Here is a 19,538-nt window from a genome sequence, read left to right as displayed (position 1 = left end):
GGGAATATTCGGTCGGTGAACTAAAAGATGACCTTTTTTACTTATTTATATATATGCCCCCAGATGATTTTCCTGCGTTTGCAGTCCGGACATGCACTTTAGGGCATGCCTCCCAGAGAAAGGAACCCCTAACGGAACTATTCTCTCTGGAAGATGTTTCTTACTAACCATGTAATATAACATAACTAGTTGGGCACTTGTCTGATAAAGCACTAATGACCCCTACGCCTGGTCTCCATGCATACCCCGGTTATTACATAATCGGTAGGGTATTCAGACACACTCCGGACCATCAGGTCCTGAGGTTGAAGCGAAAAGGTCGGTAACGACAAACGATCTACAATCCGGCTAGAAGGCATTACACATGTCAATTAAAAATTACATAGTCACTCTGACTGATTGTATTCCTCTTCAATACCATATAACAGGCTATCTAACTTACAGTCCTGCTGGGAATACTTTGCGGCCAATTCTACTTGGCCGTACACTAAGCTTACAGGGATCTCCTTCCCGTCAGGCCCCACAGGTCCGACCTCGGCCATGTGGTTTGGGTCAGACTTCGTGTACCGCGTCTTCACCATGGCCCAGGCCTCCCTAGCACCTTGTCGGCAGGCTGATATCTTCCACAACCGGAAGCGCCGCCGAGCTCCCTTAAGCTTCTCCGAAAGCTCTCCAAGGCCCTCGGGCATGGAGTGGGAAGGCCATAAGGCTCGGGCAACGCCTCGCATCGCCTACCGAACTCGCTCGTGCAGTTGCGAGAGCTCGGGAAGAAGGTCACCCGTAGAACCGGGCATCTCCTCTGCAGGACGACCCGTTAGCATACCTACAAACATTACTCTGTTAGTCGACTTCCTCGCCGAACTCTTTTCTTTCAAAGATTCGCTTAAGCACTTACTAAATATGCCGCGTCGAAGCCGTTGATTCTCCTTAGTAGAGTCCGACAGCTGGCCACGAACATCTTTAAGTTCAACGTCCAGCTTAGTGTTGGCATCCTGAAGATCATTCTTCTCCCGCCTCACCCTTGTCAACATACTCTCACCGGCCTTTAGCCGGCGCAAGAGTTGTTGCCTCTCCGGATCTAGTCCGGCGCCATCTGCAATATGATGTCAGATTTACACCCACGCCGCACTTCGCAAGATACTAATCTTTCGAAGTGTATCTTACCAGAGGGGGTCTCTTTGGGCTCCCCTGCCGCGGCTAGTGCGGCCTCCAGTTGGGCTTTGCACTCTTCCAGCTCCTGGGACAATACGGTATTCTTCTCTATAAGAACCTGCATAACAAATGATCCTTAAATCAGTTACCCTAACTGTTTCAAGTCTCGGGGGCTACCGGTATATATATATATTTACCAAAATTTTCTTACCCGTATGTCTTTTACATATTACTCCATGGCTCTGGCTAAACCATTTTGAGCGGCACGGAGATATGCATCTCCCGAATTGAAGGCATCTAATGCCTCTTGGGAGAAACAAGCGTCGTGAAGAACTGTCCGGCGACGCTTGTGGTTCATGGCACTCTCCACCTTGGAATTGGTGGCAGACAGCCTGTCCGCATCCTCTGTCGGAGGAGCGTCCGGTGCGCGCCCTGTGTTCGCTTCCGCTTCCGGGCCAGGCGTTGGAGCCTGGCTGGTGGGGGCGCGATTGGCAACCTCTCCGGATGTAGTCCGGCGAGGTCTCTTCGTCCTAAAGACAGCACGAACGTTAATATGCCCTGAAGGAATAACACCAGGGAAAAAGAGGGTGCGCTATACCTTTGCACCGGCGTCTCAGTCCGGACTACATTCCTTTTTACCCCACGGGGCCCTGCGGCCCCTCGTTGGCTAGCCGCCGCAGGTTTGGCCTCCCGCCTCGGAAACCTCCCCTGCAAAACACGGCCATTGTCAGGAAAACTGAAATGCATGAGAATGGATTCCTTCTCAAGGGGATGAGACTCCGCTCTCTGTTACCTGGGAGGCCGGGATTAACCCTGGGTAATCAGCCATAATGGCCACCAAGGTATTGTCCTTGCTTAGCTGATGAAACACCCCGTCAATCAGCTCCACCGATATGTCCGGATCCTCTTCGGAGTCCGGATCGAGGGACCGTTTTCGATCCTCGGGCTGTGGGGGACGGCTGTTTATATCCTTTACTTCCTCACGCAGTTCCTGCGTTGAAATCAGAAGACTACATATTTAATCATGGGAATATAAAATGGATGGGCAAGCACAATTGTCCACTTACCCAACTCGGAGGGTTGTACATAGAAAATCCGCCCTGCGGGTTGACGCGGAGGAATTCTTCCTCTTCTCCCTTGTACAAAGAGGATAAGATCTTTACTAGAGCGGCAGCTGAGGCTGGCCCCTTACAACCGTAATGGGTGGCGTCATCCTCCCCGTTAAAATCCCACATGGGGTGGCCTCTATAAGCGGCTGCACCCCCCGCATAATGCATGCGGCCATGACTTCAATCATGGTTAGTCCGGAATGAGCCAATAGTCTTATCCGACCCATCAGGTGAAGGACGTCCCTGTCGCCTTCTCTCTGAGAGCTCCGCGGATGCCAGCTTAGGCGTTTCTTTAAGGGAGCGCTGTTGAATTCGGGGAGACCGGCCCGGATAGGATCCGGCAGCGGGACATCATCTATATAAAACCATTCCGAAGGCCAGTCCTCAGACGCCTTCTTTGGGGTTCCGGATAGATATCCGGTCCCGGCGATACGCCACACTTCGGCTCCGCCCACTTGATATATAGACCCCTCTTGAGAGTGGGGCACCAGGCAGAATAACCTCTTCCATAGCGCGAAGTGAGCCTCAACACCCAAGAATAGCTCGCAAAGGGCGACAAAGCCCGCGATATGCAATATAGAGGCAGGCGTGAGATTGTGCAGCTGGAGGCCGTAGAACTCCAGAAGCCCACGGAGAAATGGATGAATTGGAAATCCAAGTCCTCTTACTAGATAAGGGACGAGGCAGACCCGCTCTCCTTTGGAGGGATTGGGGGTGCTCTCCGCTTGCTCTCCGCCATTATAGGTGGCGAGTCCGGCTCGGACCGGGACCATATAGGCCTGAGGGAGAAATCCCTTGGCCTGAAGTGACACTAGCTCGCTGTGCGGGATGGGGCACCTCTCCCAGTCTCCAGGTTTAGGACTGGAAGGGCGAGAGGAGGAGCTGCGGTGGCTGGCCATGTTGGAATGGACCTTTGCTGGAGGCGCTCTGATGATTACTCGCGGAGAGGAGAAGGTGTGGTTTGGATCTGAATCCCCATCCCATTAAATAGGTGGCTCGTCTATGCGGCTAGGGGTGTGAATGTAAAAACACCCCGACTTTTCGCATTCATTTAACACGTGGAAGATGGCCATTATTGGGCGTGGAAGCCAAGGTGCGCTACATTACAAAAATCAGACATTATTCAGCAGGTACACGGAATTTGGAGAAGAACCCGCCTTGCAATGCTGAAGACAATCTGCGCGCCGGGCTCGTCGTCATTGAAGCCTGGTTCGGGGGCTACTGAGGGAGTCCTGGATTAGGGGCTGTCCGGGTAGCCGGACTATACCTTCAGCCGGACTCCAGGACTATGAAGATACAAGATTGAAGACTTCGTCCCGTGTCCGGATGGGACTTTCCTTGGCGTGGAAGGCAAGCTTGGCGATGCGGATATTCAAGATCTCCTACCATTGTAACCGACTTTGTGTAACCCTAACCCTCTCCGGTGTCTATATAAACCGGAGGGTTTAGGTCCGTAGGACAACTTCATCATACAACAATCATACCATAGGCTAGCTTTTAGGGTTTAGCCTCCTTGATCTCGTGGTAGATCTACTCTTGTACTACCCATATCATCAATAATCAAGCAGGACGTAGGGTTTTACCTCCATCAAGAGGGCCCAAACCTGGGTAAAACATCGTGTTCCTTGCCTCCTGTTACCATCTGGCCTAGACGCACAGTTCGGGACCCCCTACCCGAGATCCGCCGGTTTTGACACTGACAGCACCTCTTTCCATTGCAAGATAAATATATCAAGTTGGCCAAACAAAACCCAAATACCAGAGAAGAAATACGAGGCTATAAGCAATCATGCATATAAGAGATCAACGAAACTCAAATAACTTTCATGGATATAAAAAGATAGATCTGATCATAAACTCAAAGTTCATCGATCCCAACAAACACACAACAAAAGAGTTACATCATATGGATCTCCAAGAGACCATTGTATTGAGAATCAAGAGAGAGAGAGAGAGAGATGAAGCCATCTAGCTACTAACTACGGACCCGAAGGTCTACAACAACTACTCACGCATCATCGGAAAGGCACCAATGGAGGTGGTGAACCCCATCCGAGATGGTGTCTAGATTGGATCTGGTGGTTCTGAACTCTACGGCAGCTGGATGAATATTTCGTTGACTCCCCTAGGGTTCTGAGATTTTTGGGGTATTTATAGAGCGAAGAGGCGGTCCGGGGGCACCCGAGGTGGGCACAACTCACCAGGGCGCGCCTGGGCCTCCTGGCGCACCCTGGTGGGTTGTGCCCCCCTTGGGGCACCCCCAGGCGCAGCCAGGGCCCGTTATGTTCCTTTTTGCCCATAAAAACTCTCCGTAAAGTTTTGTGGCATTTGGACTCCGTCTGATATTGATTTTCTGCGATGTAAAAAACACGGAAAAAACAGGAATTGGCACTTGGCACCATGTCAATAGGTTAGTACCAAAAAATGATATAAAATGATTATAAAACATCCAAGATTGATAATATAACAACATGGAACAATCAAAAAATATAGATACGTTGGAGACGTATCAGCATCCCAAAAGCTGAACTCCTACTCGTCCTCGAGTGGGTAAGTTATAAAAACAGAATTTTTGATGTGGAATGCTGCCTATCATGTCATATCATATTCTTTTCTTTATAGCATGGACAATTGGACTTTTAGTTGTTCAAAGCAATAGTCTAGTTTTGACATGATAATGTAGATACTCAAGCATATCAACAAGGAACCATGTCTTTCAAAATATCAACGCTAAAATAAGTTATCCCTAGCCCATCATGCTCAAACATTGATCCATTCATGGAACACACTTGAATATTAGCTACACCCAATACTTAAGTACGATCATATTGCCTCCTAGTTGGTTCTTTTATAAGAGAAGATGGAGACTGAAAATAAAAATTGCATAAATTAAAAGAAAGGCCCTTTGTAGAGGGAAGTAGGGATTTGTAGAGGTGCCAGAGCTCAAAGTGAAAAACTTAGAGATAAAAACATTTTGAGAGGTGTATCCATCCTACCAACGAAAACGACTTAGATTTCCCAATACTTTCCATGCATAGATATATCATAGGTGGTTCCCAAACAGAAAATAAAGTTTATTCCTTTTTCCACCATACTTTCACTTTCCATGGCTAGCCGTATCCACGGTTGCCCTCCATACCAACACTTTCTATGGAATTTATTATTTGACGACATAAAGTAAATTCATTTTTGCATTTCGGGAGTAGGCATCCCTAATACCTTTGCCTTACTCTCGTGCAATGACAAGTGAATAAACACTCATCTTGAGAATAACACATCTAGCATGGAAAATATTAGCCACCCCTCACCGCTCCGCGAGCGAAACAAACACACAAAAGAGAAGTTTATTTTGAAAATTAGAGATGGCACATGCAAATTTGCTTAGAACGGCAAAAGAATACCGCATATAGGTAGATATAATGGACTCATGTGGAAAAACTGGTTTAAGGATTTTGGATGCACAAGTAGAGATCATACTTAGTGCAAAATGAAGGCTAGCAAAAGATTGGGAAGCGACCAACTAAGAAACAGATAATCTCATAAGCAAGCATTAAGCATAAATAACACCGAATAATGCACCACAAGTAGGATCTAATTTCATTGCATGACTATTGATTTTCATACTTGTATAGGGAATCACAAACCTTAACACCAATATTCATAATGAAGCATAATTACTCACCAACATAACTCACACATCACATCATCATATCTCAAAACTATTACTGAGAATCAAGTTTATTTTGTCCAATGATCTTCATGAAAGTTTTTATTATATCCTTCTTGGATATCTATCACTTTGGAACTAATTTTCATGTGTTGCTTTTGACAAGCTCCAACAAATATAAGTGAAGATCATGAGCATAATAAATTTTTATTTCTATCAAATTAATTTAAGTGAAGTGAGAGAGAATTTCTTGAAATTTTTACTAACTCTCAAATAAATCTAAGTGAAGAAAAAGAGCATTTCCTCAAAAATACTAAAGCACACCATGCTCAAAAAGATATAAGTGAAGCACTAGAGAAAATCCATTGCTCATAAAAGTTTAAGTGAAGCATAGAGAGCAATTCTAACAAGTCATGACATAATTTTGGCTCTCCCAAATAGGTGTGTCCAGCAAGGATTGATGACTTAAAACACAAAATAAAACAAGCAAAGACTCATATCATATAAGATGCTCCAAGCAAAACACATATCATGTGATGAATAAAAATATAGTTTCAAGTAAAATACCAATGATCGTTGGAAGAAAGCGGGGATGCCACTCGGGGGCATCCCCAAGCTTAGTTGGTTGATCATTTTTGGATAAAAGCTTGGGATGCCGGGGCATCCCCAAGCTTAGGCTCTTCCATCCTTTCTTCACCCATCGTAAGATAACCCAAAACTTGAAAACTTCAATCACACAAAACTTAATAAAACCTTCGTGAGATCCGTTAGTATAAGAATAATAAATCACTACTATAAGTATTGTATCAAACCAATTCATATTTTGTTCTTGTATTATATCTACTGTATTCCAACTTTTCTATGGCAAAAACTCATCAAAGAAAACCATAGAGCCATCAAAATAAGCACACAACACAAAGAAAACAGAATCTGTCAAAACAGAACAGTCTGTAGCAATCTGACTATTTAGAAAACTTCTGTAATTCCAAAAATTCTGAAAAATTAGGACGACCTGAGAATTTGTATATTGATCTACTACAAGTGGAATGGGTATTTTATCGCTCTCTGGTAAAAAATGATTTTGTGAGAGTAAAAGTTTCTGTTTTTTCAGCAAGATCAAACAACTATCACCCAAGAAGATCCTAAAGGCTTTACTTGGCACAAACACTAATTAAAACACAAAAAAACACAATCATAATAGTAGCATAATTGTGCTAACACACGAAAACAGGAAGCAAAAAGCAAAAAGAAAATTCATTCATTGGGTTGCCTCCCAACAAGCGTTATAGTTTTACGCCCTTAGATAGGCATAAAGCAATGATCTAAGTTTTGTCATCTTTGTCCAACTCTTCAATCAAACACTTAGGATCCTTCAGAGATTTAGCATAAAGATTTTCAATAACAATACTCCTAGGAATAAATTCAAAGATTTCATTCTTGCAAAAAGGATCTCTTATCACTTCAACAAAATCCGGTTAACACTAATCATCTTAAGATCTCCATTATTACTATTACTAGAAGTTGCACCCTTGTTCTTGGATCTACCCATCCTTACGGGAGTTTTCTCGATAGTTTTAGCGGAAGCAAAAGCCGTGCTTAGATTACTAAAAATTTCTTCTAATTTATCAATCCGAGACGGACTTTCTTCCATTCTTTCATGGACTAAGGTAACCTTCTCTTTTAACAACTTAAGCATATCTCCCACTTTTGACCCAATATTGGTAGAATTTTTTTGAATCTTTTTATCTATAATTTCCATATGATTTTTGGTGAGCATTTTCTTTTCAATAGCATCTAGTCTTTCCATAACATGCTCAAGAGTCAAAGTTGTTTCATTAATCATAAGTGGTGGTGAGCCCACTAAATTTCCCATAGCATTAAAGGCATCAAGAGAAGGACACATCAAGAAATTTCCACCGGTAAATCGTATCAAGGATGAATCTATACCAAGTGGTGACGCCAACATAAAAACAATGAAGAAGAACAACGGTGGATTACTTACCGGTAGATCTATTATGAGCATTGCAAATCCTATACCAAGCATCATTTAAATTTTCTCCTCCCCTTTATTTAAAGTTGAGAACCTCGTTCTCGGGAGTGCAAGCAATAGAGGAAGAACTATCCATAATGATAATAACGGCAAATAAAATTGCACACAAAAACAGATCCAGCAAGAAAACAGCGAACGGGAAAGAGAGGCGAATAAAACAACAAATTTTTGTGAAGTGGAGGAGAGGAAAACGAGAGGCAAATGGCAAATAATGTAAATTGCGACGAGATGAGATTTGTGATTAGGAACCTGTTATATGTTGAAGATCCTCCCCGGCAACGGCGCCAGAAATTCCTTTTGATGTCGCTTGAAGCTATGTCGGTATTTTCCCAAAGAGGAATGGGTGATGCAGCATAGCGGCGGTAGGTATTTCCCTCAGATATGAAACCAAGGTTATCGAACCAGTAGGAGAACCAAGCAACACAACATAAACAACCCCTGCACACAGATAACAAATCCTCGCAACCCGACGTGTTAAAGGGGTTATCAATCCCTTTCGGGGTACGGCGCCTCAAGATAGGCAAACGAACATGAGATAAATTTGTAGTAGATTGATAGATCGAACGCCAAATAAAATAAATAAGGGAAAATTGCAGCAAAGTATTTTTGGGTTTTTGGTTTAGTAGATATGAAAATAAAAGCAAATCAAAAGTAGATCGCAAAGGCAAATATATGAGAAAGAAGACCCGGGGGCCGTAGGTTTCACTAGTGGTTTCTCTCGAGAAAAATAGCACATGGTGGGTAAACAAATTACTGTTGGGCAATTGATAGAACCTCAAATAATTATGACGATATCCATGCAATGATCATTATATATGCATCAAGTCCAAGATTAGTAGACCGACTCCTACCTGCATCTACTACTATTACTCCACACATCGACCACTATCCAGCATGCATCTAGTGTATTAAGTTCATGGAGAAACGGAGTAATGCAATAAGAATGATGACATGATGTAGACAAGATCTATCTATGTAGAGATAGACCCCATCATTTTATCCTTAGTAGCATTGATACATGCGTGTCGTTTCCCTTTATGTCACTGGGATCAAGCACCGTAAGATCGAACCCACTACAAAGCACCTCTTCCCATTGCAAGATAAATAGATCCAGTTGGCCAAAAAAAACCCAAATATCGAAGAAGAAATACGAGGCTATAAGCAATCATGCATATAAGAGATCAAAGAAACTCAAATAACTTTCATGGATATAAAAAGATAGATCTGATCATACACTCAAAGTTCATCGATCCCAACAAACACATCGCAAAAGAGTTACATCATATGGATCTCCAAGAGACCATTGTATTGAGAATCAAGAGAGAGAGAGATGAAGCCATCTAGCTACTAACTATGAACCCGAAGGTCTACAAAGAACTACTCACACATCATCGGAGAGACACCAATGGAGGTGGTGAACCCCATCCGAGATGGTGTCTAGACTGGATCTGGTGGTTCTGGACTCTGTGGCAGCTGGATGAATTTTTGTCGACTCCCCTAGGGTTCTGGGATTTTTGGGGTATTTATAGAGCAAAGAGGCGGTCCGGGGGGCACCCGAGGTGGGCACAACCCACCTGGGCGCGCCTGGGCCTCCTGGTGGGTTGTGCCCCCCTCGGGGCACCCCCAAGCGCAGCCAGGGCCCATTGTGTTCCTTTTGGCCCATAAAAATTCTCTGTAAAGTTTCGTGGCATTTGGACTCCGTATGATATTGATTTTCTGCGATGTAAAAAATACAGAAAAACAGGAACTGGCACTTGGCACTATGTCAATAGGTTAGTACCAAAAAATGATATAAAATGACTATAAAATGATTATAAAACATCCAAGATTGATAATATTACAACATGGAACAATAAAAAATTATAGATATGCTGGAGACGTATCATGGGCCCGCCCGGTTTAATTTGCCGCTAATTAGTCTGCTGTGCCACTGACGGTCGGGCCCCACCGCCTAATTAAGCTTCATTTTAAAATAAAGCTAATAGTTAGAACGGAAATTGACACATTTTAATTAGAACTAATAGAAACGGTTAGTTAATTAACTCACTGACACACGGGTCCCACTGGACCCATTGACCAGTCAAACATGCTGACTGGGTCAGTCCAGTCACTAGCAGGTGGGTCTAGTGGACCCCCTTGACGAGTCAACGGTCCAAGTTGACCGCTGGCTGAGTAGTCAACTGGGCCCCCCTGCCAGCCTCTTGCACACTATTGGGTACACTTCTCTGTGTACCAGTAGCAGTTAGGTGTTTTAATTTTCGAATTAATTTAAATTAGGAAATTTCAGAATATTAATAAAACTTTGAAAATTAATAGAAAAATAATCGTAGCTCAGATGAAAATACTTTATACATGAAAGTTGAAGGAAATATGCCCTAGAGGTAATAATAAAGTTATTATTTATTTCCTTATAATCATGATAAAGGTTTATTATTCATGCTAGAATTGTATTAACCGGAAAAATAATACATGTGTGAATACATAGACAAACAAAGTGTCACTAGTATGCCTCTACTTGACTAGCTCGTTAATCAAAGATGGTTATGTTTCCTAACCATGAACAAAGAGTTGTTATTTGATTAACGAGGTCACATCATTAGTTGAATGATCTGATTGACATGACCCATTCCATTAGCTTAGCAACCGATCGTTTAGTATGTTGCTATTGCTTTCTTCATGACTTATACATGTTCCTATAACTATGAGATTATGCAACTCCCGTTTACCGGAGGAACACTTTGGGTACTACCAAATGTCACAACGTAACTGGGTGATTATAAAGGAGTACTACAGGTGTCTCCAAAGGTAGATGTTGGGTTGGCGTATTTCGAGATTAGGATTTGTCACTCCGATTGTCGGAGAGGTATCTCTGGGCCCTCTCGGTAATGCACATCACATAAGCCTTGCAAGCATTGCAACTAATGAGTTAGTTGCGAGATGATGTATTACGGAACGAGTAAAGATACTTGCCGGCAACGAGATTGAACTAGGTATGGGATACCGACGATCGAATCTCGGGCAAGTAACATACCGATGACAAAGGGAACAACGTATGTTGTTATGCGGTCTGACCGATAAAGATCTTCGTAGAATATGTAGGAGCCAATATGGGCATCCAGGTCCCGCTATTGGTTATTGACCGGAGACATGTCTCGGTCATGTCTACATTGTTCTCGAACCCGTAGGGTCCGCACGCTTAAGGTTACGATGACAGTTATATTATGAGTTTACATGTTTTGATGTACCGAAGGAGTTCGGAGTCCCGGATGAGATCGGGGACATGACGAGGAGTCTCGAAATGGTCGAGACGTAAAGATTCATATATTGGATGATATGGTTAGGCCAAGGGGTCAAGCCCATGAGGCTTTAGGTCGGTACAAAAGGAGTTTTGCGGAGGCCAGGGGGCCAAACGCCGGAGACCCTGGCGTCTGGCCCTAGGCCAGACGCCGAGGCCCATGGCGTCTGGGCCAGACGCCAAGGATTGTGGCGTTTGGTCCTGGAGTCCGAGTGGGACTCTTGCCTTTCGGGCAAAACCGGCTTTGAGGAGGCTTTTGCTCCAAGTTTCGACCCTGGGGCTCAACATATAAATAGAGGGGCAGGGCTAGCACCAAAGACAACAAGTTGATCCACGTGATCTATTCATTAGCCGTGTGCGGTGCCCCAGCCACCATAATCCTCGATAATACTATAGCGGAGTTTAGGCGAAGCCCTGCTGCTGTAGTACATCAAGATCGTCACCACGCCGTCGTGCTGACGGAACTCTTCCCCGACACTTTGCTGGATCGGAGTCCGGGGATCGTCATCGAGCTGAATGTGTGCTCGAACTCGGAGGTGCCGTAGTTTTGGTGCTTGATCGGTTGGATCGAGAAGACGTACGACTACTTCCTCTACGTTGCGTCAACGCTTCCGCAGTCGGTCTGCGTGGGTACGTAGACAACACACTCCCCTCTCGTTGCTATGCATCACATGATCTTGCGTGTGCGTAGGAATTTTTTTGAAATTACTACGAAACCCAACAAAAGTTGCTTAGAACGACGAGACGAGTACAGATATGCAGTTCGTTCGTCTGCCACACGTCCCTAGCATAGCGAACCTGCAACCTCCCCCTCTGGTCCGTTTGTCCGAAAACGCGAAACATCACGAATACTTTCCCGGATGTCCCCCCCTTCACCGGTATCACCTACTACCGCGTTAGGACATACCTAGCACCGCTATTTGCTTTGTCATGCATCTGTTTGCATTATATTCATTGTTTCTTCCACCTCTTCTCTTCGGTAGACTACGAGACTCACGCTGCTGCTACCCAGTACGACTACGGTGTTGACGAACCCTCCTTCTCTGCCGAGCTTCCAGGCAAGCCCCCCCTTGATCAACACGATATCGCCTATTCCTTCTCTCAACTACTTGCATTAGAGTAGTGTAGCATTTACTCCTTTCAGTTAATCCTATTCCGATGCATAGCCTGTCTTTGCTACTACTGTTGTTACCTTTACCTGCAATCATAAATGCTTAGCATAGGATGTAGTTTATCATCAGCGTCCCTACATCCTTGTCCGTCTGCCATGCTATACTATTAGGCCATGATCACTCGGGAGGTGATCACGGGTATATACTTATATACATAATATATGATACATGTGTTGACTAAAGTCGGGTCGGCTCATAGAGTACCCGCGAGTGATTCATGGTGTCGGTGTACAAAAAGAGGGGTACACTTTTGGTACCCCTATAACTGTGCACGGGCAGTCTGAGCCACGGGCACCACCACACTGAGCAAGGCAAGGGAGGTGAGCCAAGGTAAGGCCGAAGCTCAGGAGAAGCAGAACGACGCCAAGACCAAGACCACAAATAGCAAAGGGGATGAAGCGGACCCCCCGGCAAGATCCTTGCCGGGAGGCGGTTTTAGCAAACCCGACAAGACCCTTGCCGTGGCAGCTCGCCCCACACCTACGGAGTGAGTCACCCTTGAGTCCACTGCCCCCATGGGGTAAGGATTCGGGAGACATCCCCGTGGTGGCATGTAGATCTTTGTGAAGACATTCAAGATCAGATACACCCTTTAGAAGATGATGATCCTTGGCGGGATCCCAGCCAAGGAGGACCACAAGGCCCCCGGCAAGAGCCTTGCCGGGGATGACAGCAGGCGCCATGGCAAGACCCTTGCCGGGGCCCCGGCAAGGCCCTTGCCAAGAACACCCGTTGGGCCACCATCAGGCCCACGCCAGCCAAACCTCCACCGCCGTTCGCATGCAGCTGCCGACCCAACCAGCTGGGCAGGCACCTGCGTGGCGGCATGCAGATCTTCATGGAGACCCACCACTTCGCCACCTCAGCTGCCTGCCTGCCTACATGGCACCGCGGGCACCGCTGGCCAGGGCGCGTGTCGACGTGAGAGGGAGCGGCGACGGACGAGACAGGGCTCTCCCCCGTCCCCGATAAAGCAAGGACACCTGGGCAAGACGCATTAAATGCGCCTTGTCATGTAATGCGAGGGATAACCTCACATCACTGTTCCCTTTCCACCTCCTGGTGCCACTGTGGCGATCCCTTTCCTATAAAAGGAGGACCGAGGCGACCAAGAGGAGGATTCGGCTTTTTGGAGCTCCTCACGCCCCATAGCTAGCTCAAGAACACAGATATACAATCCACCAAAGCAGGAGTAGGGTTTTACGCATCCCCGCGGCCCGAACCTGGATAAACGAACCGTGTGCTATCTGTTTGATCCACTCTTCTCATGACCCCGCGCCCCGCAACCGTAGTAGGGATTCTTGTGATCCCATAGGTGTCGTTCCCACCGACACATGGATTGGGGGATGAAAGGACATTTGTCCCGACGGCCCTCTGGGTGGATCTTTGTGGTGGAGCGACAGGGCAGGTTGAGACCACCTAGGTGAGAGGTTGGCCTGGCCCTGGTCGGCGTCCACAATTACTTCAAAATAACACGCTTAACAAGATATTGGTATTTGATCCGAGTCTGGCCACTGGCCTATACGCACTAACCAACTACGTGGGAACAGTTATGGGCACTCGACGCCGTGGTATCGGCCGAAGCCTTCTTGACGTCAGCGACTGAGCAGCGCGCGCCGGGTTGGACTGCGTAACACAACTTCCTTTGTAATGGAGGTTGCTAGGTCTGCTCACCGGCCGCCCACGCAATGTGCAGGTGTGCAATGGGCGATGGGCCCAGACCCCTGCGTGCATAGGATTTAGACCGGCGTCCTGACCTCTCTGTTGTGCCTAGGTAGGGCTGCGACGTGTTGACCTTCCGAGGCCAGACATGACCCAGAAAAGTGTGCCCGGCTAGAGGGATCGAGCATGTTGGGTAATGTGGTGCACCCATGCAGGGAAGTTTATCTATTCGAATAGCCATGTCCCTCGGTAAAAGGATGACTCGGAGTTGTACCTTGACTTTATGACAACTAGAACCGGATACTTAATAAAACACACCCTTTCAAGTGCCAGATACAACCCAGTGACCGCTCTCTCGCAGGGCGTCGAGGAGAGGATCGTCGGGTAGGATTATGCTATGCGATGATACTGGGTGAACTTACCATCTACTCTCTTCTATATGCTTCAAGATGGAGGCTGCTAGAAGCGTAGTCTTCAATATGACTATCTACCCCCTCTTATTCTGGCATTCTGCAGTTCAGTCCATAGATACTACCCATTTCATTGATACCAATGCATATGTAGTGTAGATCCTTGCTTGCGAGTACTTTGGATGAGTACTCACGGTTGCTTTGCTCCCCCCTTTCCCCTTTCTATACCCGGTTGTTGCGACTAGATGTTGGAGCCCAGGAGCCAGACGCCACTGACGACGACTCCTACTACACCGGAGGTGCCTACTACTACGTGCAGGCTGCTGATGACAACCAAGAGTAGTTTAGGAGGATCCCAGGCAGGAGGCCTGCGCCTCTTTCGATCTGTATCACAATTTGTGCTAGCAATCTTATGGCAACTTGTTTAACTTATGTCTGTACTCAGATATTGTTGCTTCCTCTGAATCGTCTATGATTGAGCACTTGTATTCGAGCCCTCGAGGCCCCTGGCTTGTATTATGATGCTTGTATGACTTATTTAGTTTTAGAGTTGTGTTGTGATATCTTCCCGTGAGTCTCTGATCTGGATCGTACACGTTTACATGTATGATTAGTGTATGATTGAATCGGGGGCGTCACACCCACACAACCAGGCAGTCAAGCCGCAACAAGTGCTAGTCCCCACCAAAAGCTTGGAACGACGAAGGCCGCCATTGCACATGTGACGAAGATTGGTGAGGGAGAAAGGTCACTGGCACCGCTAAAATCCCGATTTAGGGCACTACGGCAGTGCCACAACGTCCATGCTTGTGGCGGTAGAATTGGTTGGCAAACCATACTCATCGTTGTCACCAGATCTGAAGGTTCAAAGACCCTCTAGCCCATTGCGACAACCACCTAGCAGCGCAAGACCACGGCTCCATCCGCACGCCTCAACTAGAGGACCACCTCACTAGGACGTAGAAGGTCATCATTGCCATCCATGTACCTACAGATGGGATCGCGGCTACGGATGCCTCGCCACCAGAGTCCACCACCCCCCATAAACAACACTACCACAGCTGGACAACCATACCTATCCTAAAGCTACCACAAGTAGATCACAACTCGTCATCAAAGGTTGCCCCGAGCAGATACCTCCCTACCGCTACCTTCATCGACTAGTGCTGAGACTTACCCGACCAGTGGTCTCTAGTAACGGCGAGGGGAAGGAAGGAAAGGGGTGTAGGGGACGACGGTTGTGGAAAAGGGAGGAGGCGGTGTTGGGTTCCTCCCCAAAAGAAGAGTAGGGACTCAATCATATATGTTATAACCAAATCAATGGCCCAACAAAAAAATATCATGAAATTAGAATGAGTTATTGTGTAAAAAAGCGATGGTATCTCCTAAATAATCTATATCTATATCTATACCAATATAAAAAGAACCAAAGGGGCATATCCAATTAATCTCGGCCATCAAATCATGTCAATCCAACGATCTAGACTGCTTCAATGTCAAGCGCTCAAAACGCTTAGCGTGCAGTTAATTTCATGCCAAATATAGTGCTAATCACATAATAACACGCAAATAATATCCTACTTAATATCCGCATGCACTTAATATACTTCCAAATTAATGTGCATTACACGTACATATTGACTAGCCTCTTCTAAGGGCGCAACTACTGAAAACTAACATGTGTTTCAGGGTCTAGTGAGTAGTGCAAGCCGACGTTATTCCCATGGCGACTTATCAAGCGATCGTTGATCAAGTGTCCATAGGGTCAATTATCGACGGGCCACAAAGTTGTCGGATGATGAGACGATTTTCAATAATATATTTTCTTCTTCTTCTTTTTCTTCAAAACATGGATTACCCAGGCCTCTGCATCAAATGGTGCACACAACCAGACTTTCAATAATGTATAAACTTTTGAAATGTTTGGGACGAACTTCCCACTAGTTTGCAATATTTTTTATCAACAAACACTAGCATTTCGATAATACAAACACTAATTATACACTAATCCCTCACAAAAAATTATACTCCAGCATTGAACTTAATAAAAACAAAAAATCCATATGACATTATCCATTGTTGAGGGAATCGTTAACTGATAGCTGCTCGGTTGGTTGGTGAGCAGGGGATTAACAGGCTAATCGGCAAGTTAATCAGTTAATTGGCTGATTTATCAGTTTATCGGCTATTCAGTGACGCTACGAGTAGGATTAATCGATAAATTAACCGGTAAATCGAATGAATTCTTGAACAGGGTTGTTATCAAGATACCACAACCATTTTAACTTCCAAAAGATCTTAAGAAGACTTGAAACAGAAATCATCCAGAAAAAAGGGGAACCAGAATTTTTGGTCTGAAGCCAACATTGGTGGGGGGTGTTCTCCCAGCCGGCCTCGCCCCAGATCCGCGGCCCTCTCGAGCCATGGCTTGTAGTTGATGCCATCCCACCAAACCAAAACTGAATATACTTCTCTAGGACACGTTTCATTTTTGTATACAATTCCAGTACGTCTGGCAACTGGCATCTCAAGTGTTCCATCGTACCGTTGCAGAAAGCTAGCTTGGCTTTAGGTTTGGTGAGAATGAGATGGCGCCAACAAGAAGCCATGCATAATTGTGCATGGCATGTGGGAGGCTGCTTAAAAATTGCTTCCCTTTTGTACTAACGTCCAGCAGATCAGTTGCACGCCGGCCGGCTCAGAAATGTTTAGTGCCAGAGAGGCCGTGGGGCTGGCTGCTAACACAACGGAACACACATCAGATCAGATGCTGATCTGAAAAAACACAGGTCATGCCTGCACCAATAATGAGTCCATTCTTGACCGGATTCCTAATTATATAGTCGTCAACAGCAGATCAGGGTGTCGCCTAGTACGGCAGCGCATGTGATGTGTTGATGTGCGTAGCAACTTTGTTACTGATTCATTACATGCATGTCAGGTTTGCAACATGATTGATTGCATCTACTCAGGATTAATTTATATTGCAAAGGCTGAAATTACAGTGTTTATATATGATCATGTGTTCATGGCGGAAACTTTACAGGGCTGTAACGAAACAATAAATTAATGAAAGAGCAAAGATTTTGGGGGAGAAAGGAGGTATAACAGTAATAATTTACATGGGAAAGGGCGGTCACAAATTAATCAAAAGCATTGCATGCACTTCATCGGTGGTGAATTAATGGTTAACCACGCTGCACTTCTTCCTGATCTCGCCCTGGCCGCCGGTGAGCGGGTTGGCGTTGCCCATCTTGATCATGGAGGCGGCGAAGTCGGCGAAGAACTCGTCCTTGAAGGCGCCGGTGGCATGGCGCTGGACGTAGGCGCGGGTGAAGGGGTCGGTAAGGAGGGCGCCGTCGGAGTGGAAGAGGCCCCTCCGCTTGCTCACCAGCTTGAAGTAGTCGGTGTCGAAGGTCTTGAAGCTACCGGGGTCCATCTCCACGAGGGTGGTGTTGTCGTTGAGGCTGGCACACTTGCTCTTTAGCCGCATCATGTACTGCGGCTCCAGCGTGGGGTCGATGTCGCTGGGGTTCTCCATGCCGGTGAAGTTGTAGAGCCGGTCGGAGAAGGAGAAGCAGTGCGACGTCCCGATCGTGTGCCCGGCGGAGAGGACGACGAGGTCCTTGGCGTCGAGGTTCACGGCGGCGAAGAGCTGGGTGAGCACGGTGAAGTTGGCGGTAGGAGGTGGCAGGGCGTCGGTCTCGTTGGAGATGGACACGCTGCCGTCTCTCCGGCCGAGGGGAACTTCCCAGAATGGCCCCTTGCTCTAGAAAAACGATGATCGAGCAGCAGTAGAAGTTTAGAACTCGGCGCCTTCCACATGTACCGCGTGACGACATTTGCGAAATCGGCTAGTACTCACCAGCCAGACCGCGTCCCTGGCAATGAGGGCGAGCACGTCGGCGCAGGAGACGGTGTCGGGGCAGGCCTTCTCCACGGCGGCCTTCACCCTCTCGACGAAGCCGAAGCCTCGCAGCGTCTGGTTCGGCTGTGCGTCCTTCTCCGCTGTCTTGTTCGCCGAGTCCAGCAGAACAGACCCGTCGCACCCCTACATTCACGGTGATCAGGCCAGATGCAGTGGGAGTAGAGTACACATGCATGCAAATGTAGCTTACCCTGACGAAGCAGTCGTGGAAGTGCATCCTGAGGAGCGGCCCGGCGAGGCTGGGCGCCAGGGACAGCGCCCTCACCATCTCCCTCCTCACGACGTCCTCCACGCTGGGGCACGACTCGCTGTAGAACTTCTCGTGCAGCTGCGCCCGCGCGCACGTCGCCGCCACCGCCGCGAGCAGGAGCGCCACCATCAAAGACCTCGACGCCATCTTCACACGCCCCGAGGATGAGGGTGGCTAGGTAGCTAATTAGTCAGGGGAAGCTTGTGCTGCTGCTGCTGTTGCTGGACTGGCGCCCGAGAAATATATAGCGCCGGAGTGTCCCCACGCCTGCATGTGGTGGGCTGTCCTCCGGAGCAGCAGGTAAAATTTGCATGGTTTATTGAGTTGTTCCTTGTTTGCACTCTCCGGAATCTTTGCCGTGGCAGGTACACCGGCGGCGTGCCGTATGTATAATGGAGGCGGCCGGACAGCCAGACCCAGACGGAAGCACGTAGGCAGATCAACTCATTAACTAATTAGTCATCACGGAGCGGAATTCGCTGCCAAGTTTTAATCAACAAAGGGCCAGTGAAAGCCACCTACTGGTAGTTCGCAAACGTTGGAATCTCATGATCCATTTTTTTTTGAAAACCCACCATGTATTAATTAACTTAAAATGTTCGTACAATCATTCATCACAAACTTAGCCACACGGGGCGAAACAGAATTAAACATAATTCATCAGACCTATTATCGAAACTGAGCTTAGCAATCTCAAGAGCCACCGTATTAGCCCTCCTATTGATTTTGGATATCTGAAACTTCACCAGTAGCTTCTAGGTATTGACCGCCTCCTTCTTTAGGTCGATAAGGGGTGACCTGTCAAAGCGATCTTTTCCAAAAACAAAAGCCACAGAAGAGCAA

At 46.6% G+C, this 19,538-nt stretch overlaps 1 protein-coding gene across 1 annotated transcript; it reads right to left on the bottom strand.

The window, feature by feature from the left end:
- Window positions 1–17,482: 17,482 nt before the first annotated feature.
- On the bottom strand, window positions 17,483–18,926 carry LOC125537030 (peroxidase 1-like). Its single transcript, XM_048700324.1, has 3 exons — window positions 18,636–18,926; window positions 18,383–18,568; window positions 17,483–18,286 (listed from the first exon to the last, which is right to left on the bottom strand). The coding sequence occupies exons 1-3, from the start codon at window positions 18,840–18,842 to the stop codon at window positions 17,699–17,701; spliced, it is 981 nt and encodes a 326-aa protein (XP_048556281.1). The 5' UTR covers window positions 18,843–18,926; the 3' UTR covers window positions 17,483–17,698.
- Window positions 18,927–19,538: the final 612 nt, after the last annotated feature.

The sequence above is a fragment of the Triticum urartu genome, chromosome 1 (assembly GCF_003073215.2).
Source record: "Triticum urartu cultivar G1812 chromosome 1, Tu2.1, whole genome shotgun sequence".
Lineage (NCBI taxonomy): Eukaryota > Viridiplantae > Streptophyta > Magnoliopsida > Poales > Poaceae > Triticum > Triticum urartu.
This window is presented reverse-complemented; position numbering and strand designations above follow the sequence as displayed.